General features: G+C 41.5%; 2 protein-coding genes across 8 annotated transcripts in view; one reads left to right on the forward strand and one right to left on the reverse strand.

Annotated features, from left to right (window-relative positions):
* Positions 1 to 1,077: 1,077 nt before the first annotated feature.
* On the forward strand, positions 1,078 to 2,828 carry LOC109427591 (argininosuccinate lyase). The gene is made up of 2 exons (XM_029871562.2): positions 1,078 to 2,278; positions 2,357 to 2,828. Exons 1-2 carry the CDS (start codon positions 1,136 to 1,138, stop codon positions 2,627 to 2,629), a joined length of 1,416 nt encoding a protein of 471 aa, XP_029727422.1. The 5' UTR covers positions 1,078 to 1,135; the 3' UTR covers positions 2,630 to 2,828.
* Positions 2,829 to 2,973: 145 nt separating this feature from the next.
* Positions 2,974 to 20,703, reverse strand: part of LOC109427584 (serine-rich adhesin for platelets) — a 539,771-nt gene continuing 522,041 nt past the window's right edge. For all 7 annotated transcript variants that reach the window (XR_009997420.1, XR_009997421.1, XR_009997422.1 and 4 more), the window contains one exon: positions 2,974 to 3,393. Coding sequence is in view for 1 of the 7 variants with exons in the window: in XM_062849926.1 (XP_062705910.1) it covers positions 3,369 to 3,393 (25 nt within the window). In the remaining 6 variants the exon portion in view is untranslated. The remainder of the gene's footprint in view (positions 3,394 to 20,703) is intronic.

The raw sequence follows: 20,703 nt of genomic DNA on the forward strand, positions 1-20,703 counted from the left end.
ACAAGAGTAGTTTTTGAGGGATTTACGTTTAGTCCCTCTCCTTTACACCAGGCAAGAGTGTAGTTTAACGCTATTTGCATTCTGTTTGATAGCGTTTCATCATGCTTCCCTCTTACCACTATCACGATATCATCTGCATAACCAATGACTTCGAATCCCATTGCCACTAAACCATTAAGCAAGTCATCAACAACTAAAGACCACTGTATAACTGTAGACTGTAGACTGTATAACGATACTTTGTATTGAGATCGTGCTGGTTTTAGTAAATTCGAACAGCTTATCCTTTGCTTGGGTGAAATCCCAATTATTTTTGGCTTTTAATTGTTGCGATCATGAAGGTACTCTTTTTCCACATGCCTTTACAATCCAGGAAATTACCATTACAAGGAGATCCCTATTCGAATTGGAATGCAAATCCTGCCATGCACTTGTCCTGTGATCTCCACGAACACGGATTTCATTACATTACCTATTAATAGGTCGGCTCCAGAGGCACGTTCTCCTCCATTTGGGAAATCTGCGTCAGTCCCAGTCAGATTATTTTTGGTGTTAATCGAAATCATGTACAATCCAATCTACCTTATCTTATCTTATCCATTTCACAACATTTCGGCTCAATGGATCATCCTCAACCGCCTTCGCCTAGAGTAGATCGGAATGATCGCACAATCAATCCCTGAACAGATCGCACCACATTTTTTGCCACGTAGTTCCAGACTGTAATCAGATCAATCCAGGGACGGGATCATGCTTACTCATTGTGCAGGGAAAGTTCGTCAATTGTTTCTACTTACGTTGTCTCAACGTAAGGAACGATCCTAATCTACGTACGTAGATTGAACCCCTTACACAACCCACTTTTACGTGGTTAATCCTGCCTTGCATTGGCCGGGTAGGGCAGGAGTTGCACTGATTAGCCAGTAAAAAAAAGAATAAAAATCATGCTTGTTTGGCACTGATAAGGTTCGGTTCTCTCCAACGACGTGATCGCGCTCAGAGCGCTTGATCGCGAGAGTTCTCTTCCAAGAGATAGCGTTCGCTCAGTTAACGAATCCTTATTTAAGGCAAGGTACCGGTCTGGGCTGGGATCAGTCTGTTTCGGAGGTGGTATCAGTGCAAGACAGAAAAAAAGATGAGTTCTCGTCAGGAAGAAATGGTGGCTACCCCTTTCAAGTTATGGGGTGGCCGCTACTCGAAAGGGACCGATCACGTCCTCTCGAAGGTGAACAATTCGTTGACGGTGGACAAGCGGCTGTACTCGGAGGATATCGACGGGAGTATTGCCTACGCGAAGAGTTTGACCGATGCGAAACTGTTGACCCAGAGTGAGTTCAAAGTGATCTGCTACGGGTTGGAAACGATCCGGGGTGAGTGGGAGAAGGGAACGATCAAGTTGATGCCACGCGACGAGGATGTGCACACGGTGAACGAACGGCGACTGATCGAGATCATTGGGCTGCAGATCGGAGGAAAGTTGCACACTGGCAGAAGTAGGAATGAGCAGGTCGTAGTGGATATGAAACTCTGGATGAGAAATGCGGTGAGGGACGTGATGAAACAGCTGGGAGCGTTGATCAGTGGATTGAATGCGGTTGCTGAGCGATACATCGATGTGTTGATGCCGGGTTACACGCACATGCAGAAGGCTCAGCCGGTGCGGTTCAGTCATTGGATCTTGAGTTATGCTTTCTACTTCAAAGAGGACTTCCAGAGATTTTCGGAGTTCTTCAAGCGGATGAATGTGCTTCCTTTGGGCAGTGGAGCTTTGGCGGGAAATCCGTTCAACATCAATCGCCATCAACTTGCAGAAGATCTGGGTTTCAATGGCGTATCGTACAACAGCATGAACACCGTTAGTGATCGTGACTTTGTGGTGGAATTCAACTTCATGTGCACCCTCGCTGGGATCCACATGAGCCGATTGGCCGAAGATTTGATCTTGTTTTCCACGAAGGAGTACAACTTCTTGGAACTTTCGGAGGAATACACAACTGGAAGCAGTTTGATGCCGCAGAAGCGTAATCCGGACAGTTTGGAGTTGATTCGGGGCATTTCGGGCAGCGTCTTTGGTCAACACTGCGGCCTGCTGATGACACTGAAAGGCTTACCGTCGACGTACAACAAAGATTTGCAGTGCGATAAGAGCGGCATGTTTGCTGTGTACGATCAGATTTTGCTTTCACTGACGCTGGCCACCGGTGTGATAACGTCGATGAAAGTGGACGAGGAACGCTGCCTGAGTGCTCTCAGTTACGACATGCTTGCAACCGACATGGTAAGACTCGCTCTAATCTATGCAGTGTGTGACCTTTGATAACTGGGCTAACGAAATTTGTTTTCGACTTACTTTCAGGCATACTATTTGGTGCGCAAGGGCATCCCATTCCGAGAGGCTCACCACATTTCGGGAGAGGTTGTGGCGTTCTCGGAGAAGGTCAAAATTCCGATCAACAAGCTCACGCTGGAGGACCTGAAGGAGATCAGTCCGTGCTTTGATGAAACGGTCAGCTCGCTGTGGAATTACGAGAACAGCGTCGAACAGTACACCGTCGTCGGAGGAACGTCCCGGATCTCAGTGCAAGAGCAGATCAACCTACTTAAGGGCTTTCTTTCCAAGTGCGACTGATCTTCTTTTATCTAGATTTTAAGATTATTTTGTTTTATTTTGTTGAACCATAAATCTGTATAAATATAGTGTATGACTTGTCTGCTGTAAAGTATAATCGTGAGAGAATGTTAAGCTGTTTATGTATACTGTAAAACAAAAAAACTGTGCCATATCTCCCTGTCTTGTGACTAATAAACACCTTTCTTTTGTAACATAAGAGTTATAAACAAGCCTACGATCGATGTTCGATTCCGAACATCCCATCCGGGTCGATCAACCGATTTCCATTTAGATTAGTAGCTCTGTAATTGCGGAAAGTAAAACCATTCATGATTACACCCAGTATAAGCAGGATCGCTTCTAAGCCGGCGTCGAACGCAAAAGTGACTTATATCGTTCGACGACATCAAGCGCGCGCAAGTGCGCAAATCAAAAACAAACAAACCGCGTTATAGGAACACAAGCGACAAGTTTCTAATGTTTTAAAGATTGCAAAAATAATAAAAGGAAATAACTAAATAAGAACAGGATATTCTTGCGTTTCAGCGTTCTGCGGGAGTCACCTTTTATTCGACTATGTCGGTCGGTTCGTTGATTCGTTTGATTAAATATTAACTTCATTCAGATGCGGTTCCCTTCGAGATCTGTGTTAGTTTTGCGTATGTGTGTGTGAATCTAATATAGTATACTCATGCTGGAAGCTTCACTTCCAATGGGCAATATCTGGCGGAGTTTATGGGGGGTTTCTACCCCCGTCTCACCGATGGTGCTTCTTGGATGATCTGGAATTAGAGATAGAGGAGAATTGAGAATTAGGATAAATGAACTCCAGTACAAATACGATTTCAACAGGATCAAATAATACGAGACAAACAGGCGTAACACAGAGAGCTATGAATTTTGGTAATTTGGAAACCTTCGTGTCCAGAACGTTATATAAAAGTTGAAAAAGTATTACAAGTTTTATTTTTGTGTTAAATGTACTATTTTAACTTGTAAGCATTTTCCTAATTTAATACACATGTATAGTACTCTCAAGTAAAAGAGCATGATGAGATCTCAGCCATCTCATTTAGATGGCCTACCTTCAGATCATTTCGGACAAAAAACAATTATCAAAACAGTATAAGTGAATCGTTCCCTAGCAGGGACATCACAATGTAAACGTCTTGCATTAAAACCTGAATCGAGATGCCCCTTAGGATTAGAAATTCCTAGACAAAACTCAAGCTATGAAAGCAACTAATGCAGCGAACAATAGGCAACCTGCCAGAGAACATACGATTACATGATTGACTGATGGACCAACAACATTTATAAAACCTCGTCATTCTGGGTTCGGAAATTGTTATCCACTAGGGTAATAGGGCAAAATATATATTTTGTGTTGTGTTTGTCCATCTGTGATGTCCTAATTTATTACATATTTGTAGTGTTCCACTACAAGATGTTATATTTTAATGTGATTTTGTAGTGCTTCATTAATTTTTCGTAATAAAAGTTTTTTCAATTTTTGTATTTCTAAAGGATTACCTGAAAAGTTTTTAAAGAGCTTTTAAGAGAATCACTGGGAGAATATCATAAAGATGTTCCAGAGGAAGTTTTTATAAAAAAAAAAACTTCAGGAAAAATTCATGGAAATCCATTAAAAGCCAGGAGGTTTCTCAAGTAACATTTTGATAACCAATTAGTCTTGTAGAGGTTTTAATAACCGACATAAAACCTTATACCTTTTTAGTTTGGTTTTATGATAGTTCTAAGAACGTCCTTTAGTTTAATTTGACTTACAAAATGTTACTTGGTTTAGCTAGAAGGTTCAATTAGGATCTTCATGCAAGAAAGTCTGGAAAATAAATACGTTTGGAGAAATTACTAAAGGATTTGTAGTAGTCTTTCTAAGAATTTTCATTGAACTCTGAGAAATTCATGGATAAAAGTCTCAATCTCGGGCATCCCGGGTGCATTCCTGGAGAGATTCTGATGTGAATTATGGAGAAATCATAAGAGCATATCCAAGGTGAATAATTGAATCGAACCCTGAAAAAGTAGGGGAGTACGGAGCATAATGGACATCCTATAGAAATACGCACTTTAGGGATACAACAAACAAAAGTATCCTAAATGAGTTCATTGTTCCGGGGTAGGAACGAATGTGAGGGCCCCTCGGAGTTACAAAAAACGATGATAATTTTTTTCTTCGTTTTTGAACAGTACTTGAATAAGACATAATGCACAAATTACGTACCGCAACAGAGAGAGTGTGGGAGTTTATTTAGCTTAGCGTTACGATCTATTTAAAATATATTTGGTTCTTACACAAAAAGCGATACAAGGAGGAAGGGGAGTCCGAAATTGTCGATTTTAGCATTACAGTACGGTCTTTTTACGCGTTTTTTACGCGGCCGTAAAAAAATTTCATCGTTTTATTTTTGCATGATTCGTCGAGGAATTGTGAGACTATTTTAAAGCGCGGGTTTTGGAATTTGAACTGAGTTTTGTTTGGTTACGCTGTACGCATCCTCCCGCGTAAAAAAACCTGACTGTACGAAATGATATTCTCTTCATTATGGGGAAATGCAGCCCTAGTCTGGTTCATTAACGAGTGGAACTTTGGTCTGTCTATTTGTTTTTTTTTCTATCGTTTCAGGAAAACTATATGCAGAAGACTCTTATTAAGAACTTCTGAAGTAATTCAAATGGCATTCCAGGGTGTTCATTTAAATACGAAACTCTTGCAATTATTTTTTTTTAATTTTTCATTAGATTACATTAATCATTTATATCGCTTCAAAAGTTTCTTCAAAAGTTCTCGCAGAAGGTTTCAGTGATGCCTTAGGAGATCCAACAGGGACTCCTCCAGATAATTCTTCAGATATAACTACAATATTTTTTCTGGAATTTGGGATTCCTTCAAAAACTCCTCTAAAATTCCAATTGGGGATTTCTTCAGAAGTTCCTTTAGAAATCTCTTCAGGAGTTTCTTCAGAGTTGTGTCTCCAGTAGTTCCTTCAGAGATTCATCCAGGAGAATTAAGGGATGCTTCTAGGAGTTTCATAATGGATTTTTTTTCAGAAGATCTCTCAGGTATTTCGATAGGAGTTCCTATAGGGGTTACTGCAGGAGTTCTAGTATATTTTCAGGAGTATGCGTGGATTCCTCCAGGAGATCCAAAAGTAATTCATCCAGAAGATCCTTCAGAGAATTCCATAGGAGGTCCTTCGGAGATTAGTCTTGGAGATACTACAAGACTTCCTTCAGCAATTAGTGCAGGAATTCTTTCAGAGATGGCTTCGGTAGTTTCTTCAGATTCATCCAGGAGGATTCAAGGATGCCTCTAGGAGTTTCATCATGGATTTTTTTTTTCAGATAATCTCTCAGGTATTCGGACAGGAGTTCCTACAGGGATTCCTTCAGCAATTAGTTCAAGAGTTCCTTCAGAAATGTCTCCAGTTAGTTTTGTGGATAACGCTGTCGATCGCCAATTCAGAGACGGCGGCTTCGATTCCCGTTCAGAAGATTTCTCAGGTATTCCGACAATAGTTCCTTCAGGGATTACTCCAGGAGTTTCTTCAGATATTCTTTCAGGAGCATTCGGGGATGCCTCCAGGAGATCTATCGGTGATTCATCCAGAAGCTCCTTCGAGGAATCCCATAGAGCATAGAAGATCTTTCAAAGATTACTCTAGAAGTTCCTTCAGTGGTTCTTTCTGAAGTTCCTGAAGTTCCGACAGGAGTTCTTTCAGCAGTTAGTTCTGGAGTTCCTTCAGAGATTCCTCCAGGAGTTCCTCCACAGTCAGACATTTCCTGGCGTTCATTCAGGAATTTCTACAGAAGTTCGTTCAGTGTTCGCTCCAGGGTCCCACAGGAGTTGCTTCTGGGATCCCTCCTAGAACTTCTACAAGAATCCCTCTAGGAATTCCTTCAGAGATTCCTTCTGGAATTATTTCAGGCATTACCCCATGAGATCCTGCAGTAATTTCTGCAGGAATGCCTTCAAGGATTCCACCAGCAATTCTTTCAGAAATTTCTCTCCTGAAGCTCTTTCTTGGATCCCTCCTGGATTTATTTTTCACCCATTTTCAAATCCAGTAGATTCCAAGAGGTTAACACAATTATAAAGCTGAAATGAAATCAACTTGGTCTTACAACAGCAGTTCTCATAACCTGTTGAAAGTCCTTAAGGCATCGAATTGTTGCTAGGGCAAGGATTACTTTCTGAAACTCCTTCAGGCGTTCCTCTTGGAATTGCTTCGGAATGCCTCATGCAGATTTTTCAGTGATTCTTCCAGGAATTCTTTTAGGGACTTCTCTAGGAGTTCCTTCAGGTATTCCTATTCCCACAGAAGTTCCTCCATAGAACAATCCAGGAATTTTTTCGAAGATTCCTGCAGTATGGTAGTTTTTCTAGGGATTACTCGAGTCTCTCCAGGAGTTCCGTTAGAGATCTCCCCAGTTGTTCCAGGAGGATTCAGGAATGCCTCCAGCTGTTTCATCAGGGATTCCTTCAGAATTTTTCTCAGTTATTCCAACCGGAGCTCCCTCAGGTGTTCCTACAGAAGTTCCCTCAGAGATTCTTTCAGGAGGATTCCTGGATGTCTCCAGGAGATCCATCGGGAATTACTTGAGAAGTTCCTTCAAGACCTCAGAGAATAGTATAGGAGTTCGTCGAGGGATTCCTTCAGAAGTTTTTTCAGGAATTTCTACACGAGTACTTACAGGGGTTAGTTCAGGAGCTCCTTCAGAGATTTATCCTGGAATTCCTTCAGGGGTCTCTCCGGAAGTTCTTTCAGAGATCTGTTCAGGATTTCATTCAGAGATTCTTTCTTCAGGGATTTCTTCTTCTTCTTCTCTAATGGCTCTATGCCTCACTGGGACTTGGCCTGCCTCGCTTCAACCTAGTGGTCTTTGTGCACTTTCACAGTTATTAATTGAAGGGCTTTCTTTGCCTGCCATTGTATGAATTTGTATATTGTGGGGCAAGCACAATGATACACTATACCCAGGGAGTCGAGAAAATTTTCCCTACCGGAACGGGAATCGAACCCACTGTCTCCGGATTAGTGATCCACAGCCTTATCCACTATGCCAACTAGAGACCCCAGGGATTCGTATAAAACTCAATTCATGAATTAGTCCAGGAGTTCCTTCTAGCAGGAGTTAAATCAGAGATTCCTGCAGAGAAACTTCAGGGATTCTTTTATATATTTTTGCCTTTCTCGTACACTAAGTGTACTGGAAAGGCTATATGTTCACTCCAAAAATGACTTTTTGATAGAAGGCCCGGAGGGTCGAGTCACATATACCAATCAACTCAGCTTGACGAATTGAGGTGATGTCTGTGTGTATGTATGTATGTGTGTGTGTGTGTATGTGTGTGTGTGAGTATGTGTGTGTACGAAATAAACTCACATCACTTTTTGGCAGTAAACCTCAACCGATTTTTATGACCGACGGTTCATTCGACGCGGAATCTGGTCCCATTGTTTCCTATTGAAAATGGTTCGGATCGGTTCAGCCGTTCCGGAGATATGGCCATTTAGGTGTTCCGGATCGGTACCCCAGGGAGGGGCCAGATATGAAAATGCTACAAAACCATGCATGCGACATATCAGACCGCGGCTTTTTCGATAACCTGACGAACGGTAAGCAGGAAAATACTCTCAGTCCATATCTGAACCAGTAGTATTCCGGAATCGGTTCCGGATGTCCCGCCGGAGGTGGCCAAATATAAAAGTGAGCCAAATCCATGCATGCGACACATCAAATAGCGGCTTTTTAGATAACCTGATAAACAGTGAGCAGGAAAATAGCCTTTGACCCAGCAGAGACTACTGGTAGTGTTCCGGAACCGGTTCCGGATGTCCCGCCGGAACTGGCTAAATATAAAATTGAACCAAATCCATGCATGCGACACATCAAATCGCGTCTCTATAGATAACCTGATGAACGCGTTAGCAATAAAATGGAATCAGACTATATTTAGGAAAACCAGTAGTATTCCGGAATCGGTTCGGTGTGTCCCGTCGGAAGTGGTCAAATGTAGATGGGAACCAAACCCATGCATGCGACACATTGAACTGCAGCTTTTCCGATAACCTGAAGAACGGTTAGCAGGAAAATAGCCTGCTGTGATTAGCAGAGACTACCGGTTGTGTTCCGGAACCGGCTCCGGATGTCCCGCCGGAAGTGGTCCAATATAAAAGTGAACCAAACTCATGCATGCGACACATCAAATAGCAGCTTTTTCGATAACCTGAAGAACGGTAAGCAGGAAAATAGCTTTAGATCACAGCATAGACTACCGGTGGTGTTCCGGAATCGGCTCCGGATGTCCCGCCGGAAGTGGTCCAATATAAAAGTGAACCAAACCCATGCATGCGACACATCAAATAGCGGCTTTTTCGATAACCTGATAAACGGTTAGCAAGAAAATGATTTCAAAGCATATTTGAGACAACCAGTAGTATTCCGGAACCGGTTCCGGATGTCTTGCTGGAAGTGGTCAAATGCATATAAGAGCCAAACCCATGCATGCGACTTATCAAACCACGGCTTTTTCGATAACCTGATGAACAGTTTACAAAAAAATAGTCTCAGATCACATTAGAGACTACCTGTAGAACCCGCCAGAATGACCAAAATGTAAAATGAATCAAATCCATGCATGCACATCAATTTTCGGCTTTTCAGAAAACCTGTTGAACAGTTAGCAAGACACTAGTCTCAGACCATATTTGAGACAATAGGTACATTCTTGGAACCGGTTCCGGGTATCTCACAGGAAGTGGTAAAAGTAAAAACAGTGAAAATAATCAATGGAAGCGATAAAACTGATGCAGGCTCATCAAATCACATCTTCTCATATTCCTGAGGTGTAAATATACAGTAGAATGGGTTTCCATGAGAAAATTGAAATTTAATCGCACCAACCTCGAGCAAAGTTTTTCAATTCCCTTTGGCGTCTAAAATTGCTGCGCAAAATTTTGATCCGACTGATTGCTCCTCGCGCTCTGTGATATGGTTCTAATTTGAATTGGATTCAGTACGAAAAATTTCACTTGCTTTCATTTTTTGAGAAAATTTTTTGAATCTAGTAACCAATGATAATAAAATATAGCCTGAAGTGTGTTGGAAAAAGTTTATCGAAGACTGTAAAGTGATTTTTGGTTGTGAAATAATTTTTATTCAAGCTTGTTATTATCGTCTTGGTATTGATGATATTCCAGTTAAAGTAAAGGTGGTCACGCAGTCAAATAAGAGGTCTGATATTTTTCAGCTCTGCCTATATATTGAACATAACACCCGAAATATGTGCCATCAGTAACTCGATGATGGCTTGGATTCTTGCTTTTATAAATAAATTATTCACAGGATTCAGGATGCTTACGTCGACGGTAAGATCATGCGTACATATTCGACGAGAAAGGCACTATCACCACTAGGTGGATTAATCTGGGTTTTTTAAATTTCTTTTAGGGTTTTTTTTAAAGAGTTCCAAAAAGACTTTTAAGGATTATAATCAGACATATATCCAGAATTTCCTCATAGAATTTCTACAATAATTCCTCTAGCATTTGTTTCTGGGAATCTCGCAGTTTTTTTAGAATTCCTGCAGGAATTCTATAAAAGGATTTCACTTGGAAATCCTACGGAGATTTCCCCTGAACATCTTTCAAACATTCCTCCTGTAAATCCATTGGGAATTCTACCTAAAAGTTCTTCAGAGATTTCTCCTGATAATCCTTCGGGAATTCCACGTGAAAATTCTTCAGAGGATCCTCCTGGAATTTCTTCGGGGATTCCTTTTGGACCTCCTTCGGAGATTCCTGCTGCAATTCCTTTAGGGATTCCTTTTGACATCCCTTCGAAGATTACTCATAAAAATTCTCCGGGGATACCTCCTGGAAATCTTCCGGGGTTTTCTCTTGGAAGTCTTACGGAGACTTCCCCTGGAAATCTTCCAAAAAATCCTCCCGTAAATCCTTCAGAGATTTCGCCTACAAATTCTTCGGAAATCTCTCGTGTTAATCCTTTGATTACGCCTGGAAACCCCACAGAGATTCCTCCTGGAATCCATTGGGGGATTCCTTCTGGGATTCCTTCAGGGACTCCTACTAGAATTCCTTCGTGGAATATTCCTGGAATTTGCCTTAAATTCCAATCAATGATTTTTTCAGAAGTTTCTGCAGGGATCTCTCTAAGAGAGATTCTGGAACCACCAGGGACTCCTGCAGAAGTTCCTGCAGGGTTTACTCCAGAAGTTCCGTCAGGGATTCCACCGCAGGTTTATTCAGCAATTCCTCATGCAGTTCCTTGGACCCAAATAGGAATAAAAAAGGGTATTCAAATGAATAATTTGTGTTATCAATGGCCATGAAAAAACTCATGCTACAATTTCTAAAGAGTACAAACAACTTCTTTGCTTCGCCAATGTTGACTTCATGGTCGAATTTCGGTCAAGCCGATGAGAAGCGACAGAACCCGTGATTGATACCCAGATTGAGACGCTCACATTCACGAGTAGCCTGACAAAAACGCCTGACCTTTTTTTTTAAGGACAAACGTCTTAAAATCCCGCTTCAATAGTGCATCAGAACTTCAAACGCACAAATCTTAAGAAGCAAGCTTCAAACAACACTGCATATTATTATTCTGTGCTTGCTCACTTGTAATAAGCTTAAAATAGAAAGATCAAGTGCACTGGTTTTGTTTACAAAGAGATTTGTGCACTCGAAATCGTGAGTAGGTGCCAAAGTCGGCCATTGTGGCGGCCATTTTGGGATCCTAACAAGTCTGTCCTTAAGCAGTTGCAGAAGTATGCAAGGCAGCCGTCGGAAGAGTAGCTACCAGGTGGCACTCCAGCAAGGTCAGTGGGATGGGTAATCCCAAAGCAAAAGAGAAACTAAGCCCGTAAGTCTGACCCCAGTCTGGCACCCCGGCATGTTGGGAAAGGTAGGCCTGAGAATAGCTGCCCGTCCTGGGTCGAAGGAAGCTGGGGACTGCGACTTTGTGTAAGACCTAAGTCACAACAGGTTCGTGGAAGGAACCCACTTTTACAAGCGGAAGAGAACAAAGAAGTCGAAGCAGAGATCAGGTAGAGCAGTTTCCAAGCGAGACAAGGGTGACGCTTTTATCATCAAAACCAACGAGTCTAATTCGTATGTAGAACGATGCTATGCTCATGGATCTGAGAGCCGACGTATGCAGTGTCAAACGTACTCGTACCGGTGAAATGTTCCTTGAGGTTAGGAAGGACACCGAGTGCAAGTGCCCGCCTACAAATGCTTGGCGGGGGAATTCCTGGGTGATGGCGTGAATGGTAGAGGTGTTACTGCTGAAGCAACTCTTCGGTGTAAAAACCTGAATGAGATCATGAACGTGGAGGAGGTCGTTACGGCACAGCGAAGTGCAGGTGGCCATCGCGGTTATCATTCTACGAAAAGGGGCACGGATGGCCTTGATAGATATACCCCATTAGGCATAACAAGGGTGATGCACGTTCTTACCAAGTAGGCTGTTCTTCGTATTAAGCCAAATGACCGTTGCCAAATGGGGTAGAAACGATTCAGCTACCTGTGGTGATTGCTAACGCATTCGTTAAGATAGGGAATCTTAAGGTGGATGAGTCGGTATGCTTGTTAAGCTTGTTTAAGGTGTTTCGAACCGCGACATGAGTTGTAAAACTGCAAAGGCCTTGACAGAAGCATATAGAGGTATGGATACTGATATCATAGGGGATCCGTACCGAACACCCGCCGGAAACAGTAATAGAGTTGCGAATGAGTTCAAAATAATAGCATTATTATGGACGACGAGAAAATACCCAGTCCAAGGGTCTTCTTCTGTAGCTGTTATGCGCCTACAGGGTGGTCGACCGAACAGTTCACGCAGATGTTGAACTGTACAACGGCAGTGTTGAAAGGTCGATGGTTGGTGGTCATAGTGGGTGACTCACGGGGTAACTTCAATGCCTGAACCATGGAATGGAGAAACCTCTTCGCAAAGGAGCGGTGACAGAACCTGCTAAATCCTGCACTGACCTTGCTCGATGTTTTCGATGTCGATCTTACTAATCTCGGGTCTAAAACTACCTTCAACCGGAATGGATCGGAATACCTATTCGATGCTACTTTTTGTAGTGCTGGCTCAACAAGCAGTTAGAATTGGAGGGTAGACGATACCTACATTCATAGTGATCACCTGGCGGTTCGCTACAGTATCGTAGGTTTTTACGGTGACGCTCCGCTATGAGCGAAACTGTCTTAGTGTAAGCGTTGACCAATTTGTCGCGTGTATGAGATACCACCATGCCTAGGAAAGTCCTCCCTAGGAATGGGAGACCAAGATATTGTAGGTAGGCTAAAGATCGATGTGGATTTATCCATGGGAGCGGCAATAGGAAACTACAGCGTTCTTATGGGAGTGACGTCATGTTTACAAATATGGACCATGACGTCACTCCCATAAGAACCCCATAAGAATAAAAGAGCCGACTAGTTTCCTTTCGCCGCATTTTAGGTAATCCACATCGGCTCAAGATATTGCGAACCAGTGTTGCGTCTGTCTACGGGCTTAGGGACGGATGAAGCGAGTACGTGCTGAATTAGGAGCGGAATGAACGACAGGAGGCGTTTGCGGTTATCAAAGTCGCGCTCACGACTAAGATAAGGGCAAGCGAGAAGACCTGCTTCTAGGGTATTTGTCAGAAAGCCAATACGAACACATGGGGTGATGCAGTCTCCAGAAATGTTGAATAGGATTAACGAGGGTCTCTTCCCACGTCATGACCATTCACTGGCTGAGGACTAGGGCGATGATGGTAGTGTTACCGATGACAAACTTGCGGGAATCACAAACTCCTTTAGCATAGATAAGGCCTTACATTAGTCATTGCATTGCAGAGGGCTCCGCATTGGCGTAGTCAGCTTTTTTCTTCCTTACTCACTCTCCTAAACAAACACTAGAAAAAGAAGAATGGAAGAAGGGGCACATGCCCTCTCTTTCATACCACGCGTGAGGACGAGTAAAGGAAAAGCTAGCCACCCTAATCGGCTTCCGGGATGTTCAGATCTCTATGCAGAAATGTCTGGACGAGTGAGTCATCAGAGAGGTTGGGATTGGGAAGCGGCAGAGCAAGGTTCTATTGCCATAAGCAGGAAGGTGTGCGAGAGGATGTGGTATACCGAAGATGTCGATGGTCTCTCGAGTAACTAATTTGGCTACCGGAAAGATGGACATTAGCTGTTGTTCAGTAGTAGCCTGTCCACGTAAGATCAGCGTCCAATGGCTGGGAATGGGAAGCTATTTCCAGAGCGCTCTGCGTCTTGTGATACCCGGTTACTTGTAGAAGATTATGGGATGCTATTTCCAGAATCAAATGCTGGTATACGATACAGCCATGGGTCGAAAGTGCTTCCACATAACCTCAGAAGCTCCGTATAGTTCCACCCTGGGTCCGATTTTTACAACATGTACGACGAGGTGCTATGTCTACTGGAGCAGTCATCGTCGGCTTCGCTGACGACATTATGCTGGAGGTCTATTGTAAATCGATCGAAGAGCTGAAACTGACTGCTGCCAACTTGATCGTGGTTGTGGAGGAGTGGATGAGCTCCAGGAAACATGAATTGGTTCACCACAAAACTGAGTTGGTATGTTGATCAAATATTCCTAAAAACAAAACGATTCCTATGAAGAAGTGTTACGCCTGTTTGTCTGTGGGGGTACGGCGCAACCGATTGTTACGCAAACAATAACGCAGTTGGCAAAAACTGTTGAATAAATGAGGTTAGCTAGATCATCGCTTCCAGTAGGATTGATAATAGATTATGGATGCAGGTTTCAGGCGGTTCAATCGGGTGCACATCGGTGCATACAGCTTTGGATGCATTAGAACTAGATTATTATTTTTGTTTTGATACAGTCTGGGATTATTGATTATCTACACAGGATTTCGTTAGATGGACGTCAACCAAATTGATTATTGTTATGAAATGGTTATTGATAAAGGCATGTTGTTTTATTTGCAAAAGTGCAAACTTCCCGTAATGTAACAGAATTTACGTATTAGATGAGATTTTGTTAAACTTTATTCAATAAACATGTTGTGGAAAACGACTCATCATGTTATGGCTTTAATCCGTGCTTTGTTTTTGTATGGTTTTGTATTTTAAGTTTCCACTCTGTGAAATTGAGTCTTAAACTATAAATTTCTCAATTTCAAAGTTACCATAGAAGAGAGCTATCGGACAGTAAATATTTAAAACAACCAACATAGCAGGTTCGTCAATTATGATTTATCCCAACTTGTAGCAGATAATAACAAGATCTCGATTTTTATTTGTTGATTACAAATTACAAATTTGCGTACTTTTCATCTCGTGATTATTATGAACTCAAAATCAGCCAAATTGAATGTAACCCTCAAAAATCACAATGCAATTTTTAAATATCTGTAAATGCGCGGTGAACTATTTTTATTATACAGGTCTGATATATGTTTGGGCAGCTTCAGAACCCGACTCCGGATTATCGAGTCCGACTTGTTTTCTGTTCAAGCTGGGACCAAGGTTGGGACAAGCATATATCGATCGGGAGGATTATAGTAACAAACACAGAATGCGACATTGTCATTATTGTTGCGCGATGGTTGGAACTTCATTAAGTGAAAGTATGTAACATATATAGGTTTCAAGCTTGTTGGGATTCCTTGTTAAATATCACTCTCTGCCGTGCGCAACATAATTGTCCCATGTTAATAGGGATTCCCATAGAGAACATGGGACAACTATGCTGCACACGACAGCTCTGTATTAAAATGATTGTTTCTTCTTATTTTTAACACTTCTTTCTTTAAAAAGAAGGCTAAAACCTGAAGCATTGTATATCTTGGTATAGGGGAAATTATCTATTCTCGGCCGTTCTGTTCTCTTCGTCTTTGGACGTTTTTTGAAACCTATTGAACTCAGAGTTGGTCTCAAATCCTTCCCAACTAAGCTGAATTATATGACCAAGTTTCAGGCAATTTGGCTGACAAAAACCCCCCATGACGAAGAGAACAAACCTGCCGATAATACCCATTGTCACCCTATTTAGAAAGCTAAACAAGCTAGGCGGAATTGTTGGTCACAGTTGCAATTGAGCAATGTCCTTTGTCATTCAAATTCTACAAAGTTACTGTCTGTTTCAATGACATGCATGTGTGACAACACTTTTACAAATGACATTGTTTTAACTGCTGTTGAACATTTCTTATCATATTCTCTAAACAGTGGAGCATTGTTCCGATTATAATTGTACTGCCATCAATCTATTCTTCTTGTTTCTAGTAGATTCCACTACGTTATGTAATGTATCACGTCGCGCCCACGTGATTACCATTGCTTGTAATTGTTCTAAGTATAGTCCGGCTAGAGGAGCAGGGCGCCAATCTGACCAGCCGACCGGTGGGGGTTACCCACTATCAACGTTAACCGAGCGGAAAGTACTTGCAGCTTCATAAGCAGCAAATGTCTGATATGGACCGACCAACAAAGGCCCCATTTGTCGTTCCGTATAACCGTTGATCCGTACACTAAGTACGCAGTAGTAAATCCGGACTCCGGCGATTCGAAGCATCACTCCGTCCATACCGTACTGACTCGAATTTCGTTGAACATTTCGTAATTATTATGTTTTCCAAAGACTCTGCATTGAGTTCTGAATTAACATTATTTTAGATCTATGATAGAAAGTAACCTAGAGTAAGCAAGTAAGATCGGAATTTGCATCAGAACGGTACGCCATCTGCTAGGTACAATGTTTCATGCAATCTTACTGCACCGCTTATCACCCTATACTTGCAGCGGAATTTGTTTGGATTTGGATTAATTACACCGGGTGGCAAAGCGGTTGCTAATCGGAACACTATATGCCGATAGACCTCCATCCAAGGATCGCTTGAGGGGGCGGGAACAGGCTTCAAATGGCGCTGGAGGAGAACGGTCGGCAAGGGATTGAGCATCCTTTTTGCTGTGGCGAGCTCGTCACAGTTTTGCAGCCGAATCAGCTGTTCAAAGAGCACGACATCCGCATCATCGCCGAGTCGCGGATGAGTTGCATTCGAGTTCAAACATGGGTGCATACATCTGTTTCTAGCGTTGATAAGAGTGCGCACAGCAGCTATGGCAAGGGGTCTGTCAATTGTCTAGACTGTGTGAAGTTGGGTTCGGTTCGACACTTTCCTGACATTATCTCATTTACAGTTAAATTGCTGAACACCACAAAATGATGAAATTTCGAGCTTGAAGGTGGCCTCAGTTAAATAACGTGAGTGGGTGTACTCCACTCGTGTATTATGGTTAACATATCGATCACACGTATGAATTCTTTCGTAATTACGAGCATGCGCGTAACTACAGCGCATTTGGCCCCTCAGCTCCAATGTCAAGCACGCTGGCTATAGTGTTCAGCAAGCGAGCATGACATTGAAGCTGAGGGGCCAAATGCGCTGTAGTTACGCGCATGATTACGAGTATCCTTTTTAATCCCATGCTCCTTTATTCATCCTATTTGAAAAACAGCCAATTCAGGCATTAATTGCTAATTCTAAATTTCTCATTCTTCTTTCTTCTTTTTCTTGTTTATGGCTCTACGTCCCCACTGGGACTTGACCTGCCTCGCTTCAACTTAGTGTTCTTTGAGCACTTCCACAGTTATTAATTGAAGGGCTTTCTTTGTCTGCCATTGCATGAATTTGTATATTGTGAGGCAAGATACACTATGCCCAGGGAGTCGAGAAAATTTTACCGACCGGAACGGGAATCGAACCTGCCGTCTCCGGATTGGCTAACTGGACCCCCAAAAAATTCTCATTCTTATCTTATGCTAACTCTACACTGACTGTTCTTGTGCATTCTCACTCCAGTACAGTTTTGGCCTTTGGATGATTTACAAATTTTTCCAACACCAACACCTACCACATTTTTGGAGAGATCTGTAGTAAATTCCAAACAAGATCATCAAAAATATATATCAAAACGTTGGCATATTGCTGATTGGGTTTTTCGTAAATTCCTTCCAGGCCAACCCATTAGGAGAGAGGAAATTTTTTTCAATAGAATTCTTGGATTTTGACATCATTGACAAGATCCCTTCTCAGGTTCTACACGAAACTGTAAAAACACTAGTTTGAATGTGTAATGTTACAGTTCATTGTGATAATAACTACTGTTACTGTCAAGAGTTAAACTTCAGGACAGTTTGGGTGATCCCAAATGTCCCAAAGGTTTATTATAATATCTAGTGGACTTCGGGTTTGTCCAGTAACCAAAATTGATTACGCAACGTCACACAGTTTATCAGATATTGCTGCTATTACGAGTGTAGACCTGAAGTTTTGAACTCTAAGGTAGTTTGGCTAATAGGCATATCTATATAGTGTCTCTAAATGACATTTCAGATTTCAAGAGCTTCACGGACCCCAGCAGATTATAATAATTTCACGCCATGAAAATACCCAATAGAAAACTACAAGAGTTCAAAACATGTTTAAAATACTCAAACCCCTCCGGAGAAAAATAGGACAAAACCCCCATTGGCTCCTGGAGATTTGAAGTAAGCAGAGCTTTATAGGGCCCATTAAGTCGATTATATAGCTATGATTCTCGGGCGGAAGCTAGAGATTCGTAACTATACAGAAGAATGGTTTATCCGAAGATATTTTGAACTTGAACAGATCAGAGTTCCATTCAGGAATACCTCTTGCGGTTTGCACAGACCGCAGAGGACAAGCTTCTTTCAAAGCAATAGTTATGGTATACCATAATGGAGGGCGTTGTAGGTATAAAACTACAATGAAACTCTCTTGGAGTAACAATGGAAACGAGTTATCCATAAAATGTGGTCGAAACCAATTAGTACAGGTTCCCCAGTTTGTTGAGCAGGGATGCCTGAATACGCGAATTTTGCGAAGGAACACTCAAAAGTGCAAATCAGTCAACTCATGACAAATTCTGCTCATGAGATTCGGGTTAGGTGCAATTCTCTATTAAGTTTTCCATAAACTGTACTACCTAAGTAATCCATCAAACTGAAGCATCTCAAATCAATGTTTGAGCTACTTCAGATGATGTAATCATCGTTGCAATACTGTCAGATATCAGGTAACCTCTACAGAAGTTACCCTACGAAAATGAACTTTTTGAAGTAGAGCCATTTGGGCTACGCACGCTGAAAGTTGATCTGAGGTTTCCTAGCTGTAGCCACTACCCAAACTAGACAGGATTACACTCTTCACAATCACAGCACTAAAAGGATACATCAACGACTAACCAAATCGGTGTCAATTGAAAAACGCCAATGGCGAAAACGCCGTAAGCGAACCCATATAGGTAGCAGTCGGACATTGTCCCGTAGATGGGCTGCATCGAGCCCGAAACCGGTCGGCATTAAGGTAATTTTTTAATTATTTTGACGATTGCAAGAACCATAAGTGTCGTGTCTTATCTCGCGTCGCGTTTCGTGATTGTCGTATTTGTTCTTACGTTAGCACTAAGTACACAAATTAAAAGTGTAATGTAAGCTAATTTACAACATTTGAATAATCCCGCCCTTATTTAGCCTTAAATTTGAGACTTTAGAAGGGTAACTGATTATCTCGGAGAAACGCAAGGTCCACTGCACCATTGTTCCGGTTAGCGCAGTAAGGGCGTAATACTGTGGAGGACGCCCTAATTCTCCACAGACTCCGTTTGTGGTTAGGTTTTTATAAGACCCCCCTAACCATTCATTCCTTGGCACGGTAAGCATAAAGCCGCATAACACCATGAATTAGGGGTCACCTGTTTGGTGGACTCTTACCACTGGATCAGGCGGTCCGTAGTGTTATTCTTAGCAAAGCTGATCGGGAAAAGAAGTTAACATTGATCGTTAACTTCCAAACGAGCCCGTTTGGGTTCAATGGTTCACTAATCCTTAGAAAATTTAGTATTTTTCACAATTCTCAATTGTGCATTTTTAACAATTTGTCCAACACCTAAACAAATATTTTTTTAAGGTCGCCATTGATATAAAAACAGTTTTTTATGTAACAATGTTAGGGTTATTGAAGGCAGCTTATCTTGACAAAATCACGTGGAACTCTTACAGAAATTACTTCATATACACCGTGTCCAATAAGTTCTCATACAAAATAAAAATTTTGAACATGTTTTTTTTTCACAGCTGTGATTCATATTTTCAAAATGAATGCATGTTTCGAAGGTTCATATAATGCTGATTAAATAAAGCATTCAGTTTAGAACAACCTTATTTTCTATTTGTTTTTATAAGCCTAGCAGTATACTAACGTTTTCTGGAATTCGTTTGCTCCGGCACGCAAGAAAAATATTCGAAAAGTTTTTCATAATACGGTAGCTAAATTGAATCCATATGGTTTAATTTTGAGTTGTTATCCCATAAGTATTGTACCAAATGGATATACTAAGGCAAAAATAATACAATTTAACTGATAGTATGTTACACTGAGGCAAAAAAACTTAGGAAGAACGTAGAACCCCTTATGATTTGGCGACATTACGATTATTGTTGAATGCCATAAATTTCACTTATGATTAAGAGGGGAAAATTCAATGTCCAGTTCCTTAACAAAATCATAAGTTTTCACTTATGAATATTATCGGATAAAAACTATGATTATCGTGTGTTTTCTCTTATTGAATTCAAATACTAATGCTTATGGAAATCGATATTGTTCATTATACATTTCATGACGCAAGTAATATAACATTCGTATTCCAATATTATTGATTATGGTTTAATGAATAGGAGGCAATCAGTGAAGTACTAGATTGAAAGTAGTGAGCTGGATTTTTGTATGGTGAGATGATCGATGCTCCATTTCTGCAATGAAATGGTGCAAACAGCGTGGGTTATATGATTTCTTGTCTAATATGATACTGGTTGAGCAAAAGTTTGGGTAACTGTGTTGTTGTATTATTTATTTCTTGCAACTTCAACCACACAGTTACCCAAACTTTTGCTCAAACAGCATTAAATTAGGCAAGAAATCATATAACCCACGCTGTTTGCACCATTTCATTGCAGAAATAGAG

This window comes from Aedes albopictus, chromosome 2, assembly GCF_035046485.1.
Source record: "Aedes albopictus strain Foshan chromosome 2, AalbF5, whole genome shotgun sequence".
Lineage (NCBI taxonomy): Eukaryota > Metazoa > Arthropoda > Insecta > Diptera > Culicidae > Aedes > Aedes albopictus.

Excerpts from the sequence above, each read along its gene's own strand:
- LOC109427591 (XM_029871562.2), top strand. The coding sequence starts at position 1,136 with ATGAGTTCTCGTCAGGAAGAAATGGTGGCTACCCCTTTCAAGTTATGG. Across the intron at positions 2,279-2,356 it reads ACATGCTTGCAACCGACATG|GCATACTATTTGGTGCGCAA; the intron begins GTAAGACTCGCT and ends ACTTACTTTCAG.